Genomic DNA, 14975 nt, shown 5'->3' on the forward strand with positions numbered 1-14975 from the left:
CGATGCACTTTTTAAAAGCTAACTTACTACGTAGCAATGTCGTTCAGCATAGATAGAAATCTTGTGAACAGCGACTTTGCTGACAGGTATGGCATTAAATGTGCCAAGTTGCTGACGCTCGCTAACAATTTTGGAGAAAACAAATTTAAACAAGACTATCACATTATCATTCGAGCACCATTTTTGCGTACTTTTCTATGCATTTCTGAAGATCAAAATTTAATAAGCAATGCAATTTTAAAATATTTTTTTACAGGTTTTTGCAGGAAAATCAGATTACCATACTTGAGGAAAATATTTTCAAAGACTTAACGGCACTTGGATATTTGTAAGTCTATTGATTTCACAAAAACATTGTTGCCGATTTGTTTTTAGGTTTGCTGACACATAATATATCTACTCTTTTTGTTTTATTACATTGCGCTACTTTGTACTTCCAATAGATCTTTCTGATTATGAAAATCGCGAGTTTGCCTGGTAGTAAATACATTTCGTTTTTCTTTTCTTTTCATCTTACTATAAGTTTGTGTCATTTTTAAGAAATGCAAATAGGGTAGTTTATACCGGGTAAATGAATTGGTATTTATTTTTCAATGGAGTGGTGTTATAGTGTTGTAATGATTATTAGTTAACAGAAGCAGACATAACACTTTATCATATATTTAGTTCTAAATACAGAATTTTGTATACCTAATAAAGATTCTTTTCTCCGGTCTGTATCATCTGCCCTGTATCACATACCCCGTATCGTATGACTAAACCAATATTGCATACCAGACTTAGTAGTTCAATTAAAATGTTTAGTTTAAACATATTTATTTATAGTGGATTGGGAAACAAGTTTTGCAACTTATATAAATCCCTTTCCACTTTTCGGGTGCGAGTGCTGCCTTGTAGCGGCATTAGCCTGCTCTTTTTCGAAATCTACAAGGGTGTCTTTTAAGTGGAAGATATATGGCTCTCTCTCAACACGGGTTATCCATTTATCGTTCCCTTCCGTCGGATTATCATCGTTTCCTCAAGACCATACTCGAAAATGGTGCCAAGGGCGAGCGGAAAATTTTCATCCCGAAACGAGAATCGAACCTGGACATTTGTGTTAGTACTCCGATGTACTAATCACTACACCACGTCTGTGTTGACTGATATTCTTTACGAACATCCTTTAATTATTATTGACTGATTTCGCTCATCTGCATTTATATCATTTCGATCGCAACTGGTGGTAATTATGTTACCATTATCGTGTGATGATGTTTTTATTCGCAAGTAGAAGCCTAATAACGGCTGTTCCCGTATGTATCGTTCTGCTGACAGCTAATATGGTCACTTGCATACGTGTTTTTACATTTAAAACATCTATACAATTACGATATACCTTTCTTAGAATAAATCTTTTTGAAGTTTAGAGTTGACCTAAAAAAAAACATCATTAATCAAAGAAAATGTAAGGCGTACATAAATGACTTTCATTAATTTTAGATACACATTTTAGTACGTATACATATGCAAATGGGTCCGTTAACATTTTTGTAGATAACATATGTGATATAGTATTACATTTGATAAAAAAAAATGTTATTTCAGGGATTTGGCCAACAATCAAATTACAACTATAGATGTAAATGTATTGAACAACTTGATTGCTCTTCATGGCATGTAAGTAGTTTGAGCTATGTCAAAATATAAAAAAAACAGTAGCTTGAATGATTTTTTTTTTTATTTAGCTTTGATATCAATCTACGATACGTTTAATGTGTTATCTTTCTAAGTAATGCATAATTAGGTGCTAACAACATTTTACTGACATAAAAACAATGAGGGTCGGTTGAAAATAAAAATTTGCGACGAAACACATAACTGATAATTGTTTTTCTTTACTGCGTCCGTTGCAAATGAAAAGAACCGATAGTTGGACGTCAATTTGCAATTAAAGGATAGGTCAGTTCTTTAATAGTAATATTTAAAATATAATTAATGGAAGCCATAGATTTGTTTAAAATTTACACGTGGCCTAGGTCGTGATATTCAAATTTTATCCTGAGCATTAGCGGAGATCGATACAATTAACTAGTAACACGGCCAAGGCCATGCGTAAATTTACAACAAAGATATGGCTCCCATGAATTATTTCAATTCTAATAGGACAAATCCAGTTATTTAAAACTGAAACGAGAGTGGGATGCCTTGTGTATTGCTGTTCTATTTTTCTCCTGTTTGATAAAGCTTTAAAATTCCAATAAATATATAGCTTGCATGAATCATTTCTTAAATAACTGCTAGGCAAAAAATGTTTTACTCTTTTAAATCTCAACCCTAACATGTACCATTTTTTATTTACATTTTATTCTCATAAGCTACCGTGAAATCCACAGTTGACATTTCGAAACTAAAGAGCCGCCATATTGACGTGCTGAAATAAGTAAATGTGCGAATAAGTTACGATACATGTGAATTTACGGGGGAGATATATTGTAACAGTTATTATTATTTACAGCTCTGAGTTCGAGCCAAGTATAGATATGTTGAGAATTTTATCACGATGTTGTTCTCAAAGCGAAAGAACCACGTCATATAAGAATCAAAGATGTTTGAATCTTGAGAAAAGCAAATCATTTCCGTCACAAACATTAAAACATTTCAATATTCAACAACTATTTAATCCCCCAAAAATCATCTTTCAGAATAGCATGTGTTGTAAGAAATATCAGGGTTAAAATAAAGTGGCTAGAAACATTCAACATGACAATTTAAAGTAGACATGATTCTTTACTTCCTCCCCGAGCGTGGATGGAACAACCTCTCGATATATAAACTCTTTCTTACTATTCTAACTAATGGAATTTCTTAATTCCGATTTACAAGGATTAATTTTACAGTTGTCACTTCACATAAGCGTACATTCATATAGATAGACACGGTTTAGGTGGTGTTGCCATTATGTTACAGAATTACTGGTTCCACTAAAGGAAGAACAGAAATTTGCAGTCAGGATTTAACAATCTTTGGCTAAATTTGAGACGAATTATATATATATGTAATATGGTGTTATCCCCGTATAACCACGTGCATTCCGATGGATAATGTCTGTCATAAAGTTGTCATAGTTTAGACGTGTATTATAACATTCAAACTTGATTTGGTATCGTGGTTATTAACATTGTCATACTTTACAACAGACAAAATGGCTGATCTGAAAGGTACATTTACTACTTGCCACTTTACATCATATATCTACTGTGTTATCTACTGTTTTACATCCCTAGATAAACATTAAACACCTACTCGGTGCTCGCCATAACTGTAAAATCAAATCTATTTAAAACTGTGTTAATAGTTACTTAGTGGAACTGGTCTTTTATTTGGAGCATTTATGATGAGTATTGTTTTGGGTCAATTCATAATATAGCGATCAAAGTTGAAAATGGCATAAGAAAATCAAATCAAAGAGGGGTTTATTTATCAATAACATTAATTTCCTTCAGATTAATGTAGCATCGTTTATGACAAGACATTTTCTCACTTGTAAACGTATGCTTATTCGAAGCAGTTACTAAGTATTTTGATTTAAACAGCTCTTAACAGACCGAGCAATATTATGTGAGTTGTGTTCCGTATTTAGACATATTTGTTACGATATATATAGTACAGTCGATTCAGGTCTGTTCATCATCAGACTTAACATTAATATAGTTTCAAACTTTTTAGATCATCAAAATTACCATTTATTTGTTTATAAGTCTTCTAAATATTCATCTCGATATCAACTTGGTCAACTTAAATATGACCAAGTGTATATATCATTTGTTTGTAAATGCAGATTGAATGTACTTTTATTGTATTTTCCCTTTAAATAAAGAGTGATATACATACTGCAGTCAGTAACTGTTATCATTTGTACGGATATCATTACAATTAGTTAATTTATAACCTTGGACACCGACCCTCCATTTTATGTGTCATTTGGGATGTGGTAAATAATTTTTATTTCTTCATTCTTCAATAGAAAATGTTTGAGAAGTGAAATAACCAAAAATATTTATTTATATTGAAAATTGGATAAAAAATATATATGTTACAGTAAGAAGGTGAAAATTTAGGACTTACATGTTAATCCCGAAGCACTTAGTAAATAAAGGTAATTCCTAAAACGGCCCAGTTATTACCAGTAATTACTAATTTTAAAATGAATGTTTACACCTATTTACTAACTGTTAGTTTAAAAACAATGTTGTAATATGGTAAGCTGATCAAAAGTTATGGTAATACTAACTAGAAAATCAGTGAGTACTCTTGAAAAGTGATGAAATTTATCTTATAATCATAAACAACCTTATGTTCAAGTTTGGTAGAAATCCAGGTTAATATAAGAAAAATATCAAAGTTTAAAAAACTTTAACCACAGAGTGAATATTTGTACAAGCCGCTGGCGATGGATTGTAGGTTGGTTCACTATGTCTCACTTTTGCGACAAAAGTCGCAGGCTCGACATAAAGGAAAAGAATGTCAACATTGAAAGTAAAACAATAGGGATGACACATTTAGTTAACTTATTCAATCCACAAAAAGATCATTCTTATACAGGTAAAAACAATGATAAAATTGTGTTACATGATTAATAAGCTTAAGTTTAGAGGTCTTAAAAACTCATAAAAAAGAAAAACACAGAAATATAAAAATATAAAAATATGACTCTTAACGCTATCAATTTGTATAAATTTGTTTGTGAAAAATGTCATCTTCATCGTAAATGTCGGACAAAAGAAGTCGTAGTTCAACCTATTATGTAAAATGTCATTGGGCAAGTTGATAGGCAAAGTATGCCTGATGGAGATTTTAATTTAACAAAATTAAGAGATTTTAAAAATTATCAAGATCATTTAACCAAATTTGGCATACTCATATCATCAAAAAGAGCTGGCGAAGTTGCCAATAAACTTCTCACAAATGCATTTCTCAATTTTGGATTGATATCATTGTCTGGCATGCTGAAAATGATTTTGAGGGAGTTCCAAACTTATAAAACAACCATTTTCAGTTTCAATTCACAACCATTAAAGAGTATGTGTTTTTGAAGTGCCTTATACCCCTTAATCCTTAAGTATGCTTCAAAAATCCCTACTCCTTTACTTTCTTATTTGGTATCTTGAACTATGTCTTTAGTTTTAAAACAAAAATATCAAGTAAGTAAATAGCAGTAAAAATGACCAAAAAATTCAGTGAATACCAGTAATCACTGAAACAACTAGTAAATACATGTAATTACTGAATTGGCTAGTAATTACAGGTATTTACTGAAATGTTTAGTAATTACGTGTAATTCATAATTTCACCTATTTACTGTAACATATACATCATTGATAAAAGCCAGCATTATAACATATTTTTTTAAGACATTGTTTCGCCTTAAGAATATGATTACTGTCTAAGATAAAATAAAATTTCCTTAATAAACATATTTATTTAATAACTTTATATTGATCATTTTGATAACAACTGCGTTTACCTGTTGGGACTGCATATACGTGAAAAAAAGTCAAGCCATTTTGTATTAAAGGTAAAATCGTCTTCGTATCTCTCTGTCTTTTTGTGATACAAATATTTAGATATGACAGTTGTCGTTCACTTTCAACAAAAATAAATGAGAAGAAACGAATTGTGTCCGTAAAATGTACCATTTTGCCACCTATTTAACTGAAAATGAATGCAAAATCCAGCTTTCCACCGTCAATTCTGTGATAATCTGCTCGTCAGTTGTTAATAATGAATTTGACGTTGAAGACTCAAACGAACGTCGACAATTTATTGCGTTAATTATGTTCACACTTTAACATGTAGTTTTCAATTAACTGTGGTCGTTGAACAGGTAGGAAACCTATTGTGGATATGGATAAATTAACATACTTATGTCCTCGCACATGTAATTGTTTATTTACGTATTAAGCAATTTTTATTTACACGGGTTATTTGAGCAATCCACTAAATGATTAGCAATGCATAATGGACTTCTGCGTGTTTACGGTCAACCGAGAACACGTGTTACAAACTGGAATGCAACACAGTTGTTCATGCATAGCGGGATAAACAATTTCGCTTAGTTTTTCAATGTATGTATACAAGGTATATATATTTTATTTACAAACATTTTGTGGTAGATATCTGCCTGTTTTAATTGGATCATAGCTACACTAAAAGCATAACTGTCACAGGTTTATTTGTTTGTAATATCATATCCTTGCTCTCATTTTCTGATGAAACAATATAATAATTGTTGTTCGGATTTTTTTTTTAAATAATTCACCAAAATAAATTAAATACGATTAAAGAGAAAAGTAATACATATACACATACTTATTTCCCATTTGGATTTCGGAGCCTTTTATGTTCCTAATGTCGTCACTACAATCCCCTTCCCTTTTCACGAATGTGACCTACCGAATTAGACTATTTACCGGCTTTGTAACAACATGAGCAACACGCGACGAGTGCCACATTTTGAGCAGGATTTGCTTCTTCTTTCGGAGCACCTGAAAAAACCCTAGTTTTTAGTGGGGTCCGTGTTGTTTTTGTACCCTTATTTGTGACATTTTGTTCACGCATCATTGTCAATGTTATGGAAATTGATGCGACTGTTGTACAAGTGAAAGATTTAGCGATATAAAACCAGGTTATATCCACCATTTTCTACATTTGAAAATGTATGTACTAAGTCAGGAATATGACAGTTGTTGTTCATTCGTTTGATGTGTTTTATCATTTGATTTTGCCAATTGATTATGGCCTTTTCGTTTTGAATTTTCCTCAGAGTTCAGTATTTTTGTTATTTTACTTTTTATAGCTGACTTTGAGGAATGAATTTTGCTTATTGTTGAAGGACGAACGGTGGCTATTTTTTTTTTAGTATATGTGTCATTTGGTCTCTTATGGAGTGTTGTCTCATTGACAATCATATCCCATCTTTTTATTTTTATGTTAATTGCTATACACTAAAGGTTATCCCTACTACTTATGACTTGTCTTGAGCAAGAACCGTGATACTACTTTTGTGTAATATGTAATATTTCAAATTCTTAATATCTTTGTAGAATTAGACACTGATGTCAGATCGTTTATACTTATGTTAATTGGATTTACTTGCAACTGTTTTCTTTTTTTCTATACAATTTTATAAAAAGTAAAGTCACAAAACTGAACTCAAATTCAAAACGAAAAGTCCGTAATCAAATGGCAAAATCAGAAGAAAATGGTGGGTTCAACCTAATTTTATCATTATAATCATTTGAGTTTCAAAAGTAAAAGCGAGACGTATTTCAGAGAGGCTTAAAATACCAGTGTATGTTCAAACTCATTTGTCGAAAATAAACAGACATTGCTATGCTGAAAAGGACAAAAGACATATAACAGTTAACATAACACAACATAAGACCTAAGACTGAGCAACTAGAACTTCACAAAGGGGTCATCTAATATGATCTGGAAGAGTATGTAGATTCTGCTCCACACGTGGTCCTACTCGTTATGTTCGTTTTATATCTAACATTGCCATGAAAGCGCGAGGTTTGGCTAGCCATTAAAATACGTACGTTCAGCCCACTATTTGTTTTAAATATCCTGTACCAAGTCAAGAAAACGGCAGTTGTTATCTTATAGTTTGTTTCTGTATGGTTTCATTGTCGTTTTTTTTTTTGTTCTTGCACTTCAGTGTTTCAGTTGATTCGTTGTTTTCCTCTTATAGTTGATATGTTTACCTCAGTTTTAGTTTGTAACCCGGATTTGTTTTCTCTCAATCGATTTATGACTTTCAAACAGCGCTATACTACTGTTGCCTTTTTTTAATCAATGTGAACAGTTCAAGTTGTTTAAATATCATACATTTTGAAACATACGTTGATTTAAGGTTTTTGAAGGTAAGATCTGAATAAATAATCAAAATCTCAATAATAGTATTGTTTTCCCCAGTGTACGCATTGAACATGGTTCCTTATCTAAAATCATTATGTTTTGGTTTTTACCTAGTATGCAATAGTTTGATTTCATCAATTCCAAAACAATAACAAGACTATTTCACGTACACCCACATTTACAAGATATGTGTCACAGGTTCGGTACATTATATTTCGTTTCTCTTTAACCCTATACTTAACGTCTGTTCTTGTTGGAATTTTTAAAACGCATATTTTATATTTTGTTTGTTTGATTGATTGTTGGTGTTTTAACGCCACTTTTAAGCACCATTTTTGGGGCTATTTCGTGGCGGTCAGTTTTTATGGGTGGAGGAAGCCGGAATGCCTGGAGAAAATCACCGACCTTCGATAGGAAAACTGACAATCCTAGTCAATTGAGATTAGAGTCGAGTGCCCCCACACGAGCGGGGTTCGAACTCACAACCTCAGTGTTGATTGGCTAGTGATTACAGTAGTAGAACTACTTAGAACACTTGGCCACCGAGGCCCCCTATTTTGTTTGAAGAAGTGTATAAATAAATTTCAAGTCCACTACTAACTGAAACTATATCATATACAATTTACCATTAGCATTTCCTGTGTTATTATTGAGAAGTCTTAATTTTCAAAATAAAATATTCATATCTTATTTTTTATTAAAGCAACTTAGCTGACAATCCACTCAAATGCGTCAACTGTATAATGCAACGACTTAAGACATTTTTAGAAAGACTACCACTTGGGTATCTTGCAGTGTGTGATGACGGAACATTAGTAAATGACCTAAATTTTGACAACTGCCCAGGTAATATGCTACAAATACATAATGATTTGAAACAGGAAGTTTAAACAATAATGTTAGCTTAAATACTTTCGCAATTCGTTACGTGTTTATACTACAAAACGCACAAGGCACGCTTACATAGATCAAAGAAGTTTATGTATCAGTTGGATTGCTTTCAAACAAGTAAATCAAGGAAAACTACTGTAACGAAAATACAACCAGGGTCAAGCTATCCAGATAATCTCATCATGTTATTGCTCGTGATAGTCTACCTGAGCGAAAATTTATTTCAAAAAGATGGTTTTTGATTTTTTTTAAATAGACTAATATAGAAAATCTAAGATTTCCATATCCCTTAAATAAAAGTTAACACTTTATTTTACATATTTATAACTCATAATTTCGGTTTTGTAACTAGAATTTACAATTATAGAAAAAAAACATGATAATTCAAACTGTTTCCTATCTTTTAATTTTATGATGTGATTCGAATGTACGCCAATATAATTCACTTTTGTGGTTTTAAACTCGTATTTACTACTTTTAAAAGTCGAATTTTGAGATTAGATTATTTTATTCATGCTAAACAAATTACAGGATGAGAACTGCTTGATAGGTTGACATTAGTCAAATTGCAATGATCAACAATAATTTAATAATTATATACATCCAAAAAATATTGAGAATGGGATAAACGCTTTAGTAACAAGTTTGGAAGACAAATAAGACATATCTATAACTGCACGTATACTTAACGTAAACAGACATTTACTGAAAGTATTCGTGCAAACTAGAATTTCCTTCTTTGATATAACAAAGTCAAACAATGATATTGCGAGCTCAAAGTTTTAATCAAATCATAAGAAGCAAGGTCTTAAAGACAACAATATATTTTCTTTTATTTGAGGTGTTAAATGTTTGCTAATTGTATTGATTTCGGGATTGGCTGTAGCAAAGCATTTTAACAAATGTCGACAGAAAATTTAACATGAATTATTAACAAAAGCATCAACATCTTTAATTTGACACTGTATGGAACATCTTTACCATATTTGTGTCATTCTCGAGCAATCATTATACGGTTTGCAACTAAGTGGGAAAAAAGGGGGGCGGGGGAAAATACATAGTTGAAGTATTTTTCTAATTTTTCAAATGAGGAAAAGTCTGTTCGTACATTTGTTTGTTTCTGTTAATCACAATCACCTCAATCACTTCTAGTTCTTTATTCTTTTTACAACGGAATGTCAAGCGAAAAACCACAAATACAGAAGAACTACTTGTTACACAAATTTACCTTTATAAATTGATTTTGTTTTAGTTTTGATATTTTATTTTCTGTTTTCAAATTTAAACATTTAATTGTAATCATGTGTTTTTCGTTTTTTGTTGTTTTTGTTATGATGATCAGAGATAACAGAAAAAACAACGAAAACTACCACTCAACCAACCACCAGCGTTACAGAAACTAGTCCAAGTAAGACAAAAATTAGTTTTAGTAATTTGAGTAGATATTGATCTATAATCAAGAATAGTAGACATAGAAGACCGTATTAAAATTATGTGAATTTAAAACTTTATCTTCAAATCGACTTACTAATATTGTAAACCATATTCAATCGTGTTCACTAGAAGAAACTAGGGGAAAGTTACAGGCACATATCCAAAGAACGTAAGCCCGTCAATAGAAATAAACAAACATAAAACACAATAGAATATGTCTACTTTCTATTAAATAGAATCCGTTTGTCTATGTTGAAAACAATTGTCACAATCTTACAAGCTGTAGCTGTTACATAAAATGTTACCTGCAATATATTTACATGATGCTGTCTTTAATATATTCATTAGACTTTGGATGTATAAAAGTTCAGATATAAAGTGTCCATTTAACATGAAATATTAAGTAGTACATGTCTTCTATAAACAGTCAGAGGCATTACTTAAAGAAGTAACAATTAAAATAACCTATACAAGTAATGTTGAAAACGAGGCTATTCTAAATATTACTTATATAAGTAACTTTTCTGAAGACTATTTTTATAGGCATCCACTAATACAGATTTACTAGCTTTAACAAATTTTCACAGTCATATGGTTACTTTTCTCATTAAATATAAAATATAATCCTTCTGAACCACTAATTGCCTTTCTGACGTACTTATCTTTCATATCGACGCTTCTGGGTCAAAGATTGGTCTCTTGGGACTATTACATTATCATTGTCCTCCAAAATTTTGATGGTGGACTGATATAAATAGATAGAAATTTGTGAATTAATTAAGACTTGAAGTTATTATAGTTTGTAACCGAATAATATACATATGTTCTTTAAATAAGTGATATTACTATTTTTTTCTTCAAAAATGTATAAAATAACTTATTCAAGATATATTTTTGTCATTATTTTTTAAAGTGATCATATATCTTTATACTGCTCTCAAATCTAATAAATTCTTTATTTTTTTATCTAAGATGGTGTCAAAATTATTGAAAACTACATTTAGTCTATGCTTCTACTGAAATTTAAAATAACTCTATTAAGTAATTTTATTATTTTTACAAACAAAAATTACTTATATAAGTAACTTAAAAAAAAAAAACTTGTTTAAGTAACGCCCCTGACTGATAAACCCTAAATTATATACAATATATACAATATGTTTTTATTTCAAAAACACTCCGTCACATTGACATTAAACATGGTATTTCATATATGTACAACATACGCCATTTATGAACATGAATATTTCTATTGACTGTACCAGACTTGATTTATGACAACATGCAAAAAGTAAAATCACAAAAATACTGAACTACGAGGAAAATTCAATCGGAGAGTCCCTAATCACATGGCAAAATCAAATGACAAAACACATCAAACGAATGGACGACAACTGTCATATTCCTGACTTGGTACAGGCATTTTCAAATGTAGAAAATGGTGAATTGTATCCGCATACAGCAAATGAGTTAAAAACCTAAGCAACATTAAAGGGAGCAAGCACAGTTAAAATATTTTCCAATGTTCTATCTTCCTTAAGGATATGTTCTAATTATCAGGTATGATTTTATTTTAACAGTTCATTTCTATTTGGCAATTTATTATTTTTCTATGATTTTTTAGTTTAAATTGTATTTGTTTCTTTGTAAAACAGATGACAAAGAAAGTAGCCAACACTTTAAGTCAGCTTAAACTAGTAAGAAAATATAGAAATATATTATAAGAAATATACTAAGCTAAAAGCTTTTGTGTTCATTTTCCCGTGTGTTTTTGTGACAAAACCACCTTTCATTCCTCGTTTTGTGAATTTCCTCTCAAAAATAACATTAGAAATGCTGAAGGACTTTTTATCGTGTAACGAGATAGTCTTGTCAAACATAGTTGATCCTCGCTTTCGATTCTATAAACCATTATATTTCGTTTTGACACGTTTTAATTGTTCTGTGGTGTATAGTTTCAATTGCCACTTTATATCTATGGTATAAAAATACATTTCTTAAGTGTCAGAGACGACTACTGGGGAAACCACTACCACAATCACAACCACAACTCATCATCAAACAGACGTCATTGGAATTAATACAGATGATAACAGAATTCATTTCAATATTAAAGGTAAACATATTAATCACAGCGAGCAATATAACATACAACTGGTGCTAAATTAATGCGAAGAGTTATGCCTGTGTATACTGACTTATGTCCAAAAACAACGAGAACATAATTATCATATGCGATTGAACAGCGTTATGCTGTTGTTGCCTTTATATTTTTTAATGAATTATACAAATGAAATTAGCTGCACCTCTACAGATAACACAAAATTAACGTTGACACTTTGGGTGTCGCAATAAGCACACACGTCACACATGAATATCTTCCATTTCATATGTTCCCAAAAAATCAAAGTACATTGTCATGATTAGTTTGATTTGTGTCTTTTGGCTTGTAGCTTTTATGGAATGAAGCGATTCTGTCCATGACAGGCAATGCAACTATAGCAGGACGCACTGATATGTGTTTCTCTTGGTCGATTTTTCAAATTTTTATCACATTCAACTACTGTCTCATTTATTCATCAGATTGCAAAGACCAAGGAACTCCATGGCTGTTTTGCAAGTGACATTTCTGTCCCTATTCATAATACCTTGTTTTCAATTGCAAGCTGCAGTCAAAATTTCTGTCCTTTATCCAGGTCAATCCACTGCAGACATAACCTGTACGACCAACTTGTTCACGTCTTAAAATGCATGACATATTTGCGACTGAAAGGAAACAAACAGCATTCAGTCAATTAAAAACAAACTTCATGTGTCTCTGCTTCATGTTGCTCTTTACTGTTTTTTTGCATCTAGATTTTCTTAAAAGTCGTTTGTAAATTTTGTTCTATTGACAGAACAATTTGCCCTTCTGACATTTGACAAAATAATCATAAATTTATCTGAAATACAGAGTGAGTATACGTACTAAACGTAGTGTCACTTAAAGGAACACATCATATGACATAAACACCTTCTTAGTTGGTTTTTAGAGAATAAACTAATTCTACCGAACCATTATTTTTTTTTTTTTTTTGCGCGATATTGATTTTGTCAACTGTTGAAATATACAACTCAATGATATCCTTTTTCTACAAATTGCCTGACACTGAATTTTTTTAATTTCTTTTCAAAATTTCAGGCACTTTACAAAATGACTAGGCGTTTTGTACAATGCCTATCAAGGTTCGATATTTTATAAATTGCCTGAAAATTCAGTCATTTTAAAAGTTATCTAAAGTTAGTAAATGCCTGCAACATATACATATTGGTGTTGGTATTTTTAAGACTTTAATTTCAGTTGTGAAATGTTCTATTTACAATTATTATGCAACATTGTTTGATGATTTTTGTCTTATTTATCTCACTTTATTACATGTTACATTTTTGGTAAATCTTTTTCTGTATCAGACATGCCGATTAGGTTAACCTATAACTTTTATTTTTTTAGCATGTTGTTATAGGGTATTTGATTAAAAACGTTTTATTTATCAGAGACGACAACAGATGAAAAGGAAACGACTACTCAGCAAAGCACAAACGAAATGAGAGGTAAGGCTGCAATTCAGTACACATATCAGTAAGAGAAAAATCAAAATATATATTGATAAATTTTATATTTTGTTTCGAGTGGACAAACTGAACAAAAACCTCGTTGGACTTGCATTAACATATTGCCTTGGGTGTGACGTTTTTGGTTTAAACCTCGGCTGGTTCAAATCAACATCTTCAAAATTGGTATTTGCTGAAAACGGCACTACAATTTTCGGGCAAAGACAGGAAGGCTTAGTGTCAATGTAATGTGTTCGGATGCGGTTGATATTTTTCATTATTGACCTTTATATTGTGAACTCGCACGTTGCAAATCCGGCCGTGCGTATCGACATTATACTAGAAAGGGGTAGATCCATACCAATATATAAATAACATAAAATAACAAATTGCTCCCCGAGAAAAAAATATAAAAGATGACTATGTTCATTCGATGGTTAGCAATCTGCTCTATAACCCTGTCCGCTGTGTTATATCTTATTTATTTTTCTGGATGTTCAGTCATTATTATCTTTAACCTTCAAAGTTGAAGGTAAATGACTATGGCGTCATGTGTATGACCACATAACAGTTATCAGAATAAGAACAATAGTGACGCTAGATGTATTTTTATTTTAGACAAGTGTGTACAATTTCTCCTAAAACGTATAACATGAACATTGTTTTATGAATAGTTATTTGAATTCACTATCCTTTAAATTATCGAATTTCACGTCACGTGATGACCCCCTATGGTTCCGTATGGGTTTATGAAATTTCATAGAATTTCCATTACGTTACATCTACTGTTAATGATGACGTCATATATTAAAGTTTTTGTGTTTCAGTGTTTATTTTTCTACTAAATGCAACGAAAATAAGGATAATGTGACGTCACGTCTACTGTTAATGGTGATGTCTTCTATTAAGGTTGTTATGTTTCATTGTTTAATTTTCTACTAAATGCGTCAACCAGTTCCTCCTCCTCCTCCTCCTCCTCCTCCTCCTCCTCCTCCTCCTCCTCATCATCATCATCATCACCATCATCATTGTTGTTGTCTTGGGGTTACCTTTAGGCGATATAATTTGGTCTGTGTTGGATAACTATCTCTGTATAAACTGACTTTTTTTGTCAATGTCACAATAAAGCCTTTGTATAACCAATTACGTTAATCCAG

General features: G+C 31.4%; 1 protein-coding gene across 1 annotated transcript in view; it reads left to right on the top strand.

The window, feature by feature from the left end:
* Nucleotides 1-36: 36 nt before the first annotated feature.
* The window catches only part of LOC139505034 (leucine-rich repeat transmembrane protein FLRT3-like), a 34429-nt gene continuing 19490 nt past the window's right edge, over nt 37-14975 (top strand). The window contains exons 1-7 of the mRNA XM_071294882.1: nt 37-86; nt 257-328; nt 1588-1659; nt 8606-8748; nt 10136-10201; nt 12230-12343; nt 13762-13818. Coding sequence (XP_071150983.1) covers nt 37-86; nt 257-328; nt 1588-1659; nt 8606-8748; nt 10136-10201; nt 12230-12343; nt 13762-13818 — 574 coding nt within the window. The remainder of the gene's footprint in view (nt 87-256; nt 329-1587; nt 1660-8605; nt 8749-10135; nt 10202-12229; nt 12344-13761; nt 13819-14975) is intronic.

The sequence above is a fragment of the Mytilus edulis genome, unplaced genomic scaffold (assembly GCF_963676685.1).
Source record: "Mytilus edulis unplaced genomic scaffold, xbMytEdul2.2 SCAFFOLD_528, whole genome shotgun sequence".
NCBI classification, from domain to species: domain Eukaryota; kingdom Metazoa; phylum Mollusca; class Bivalvia; order Mytilida; family Mytilidae; genus Mytilus; species Mytilus edulis.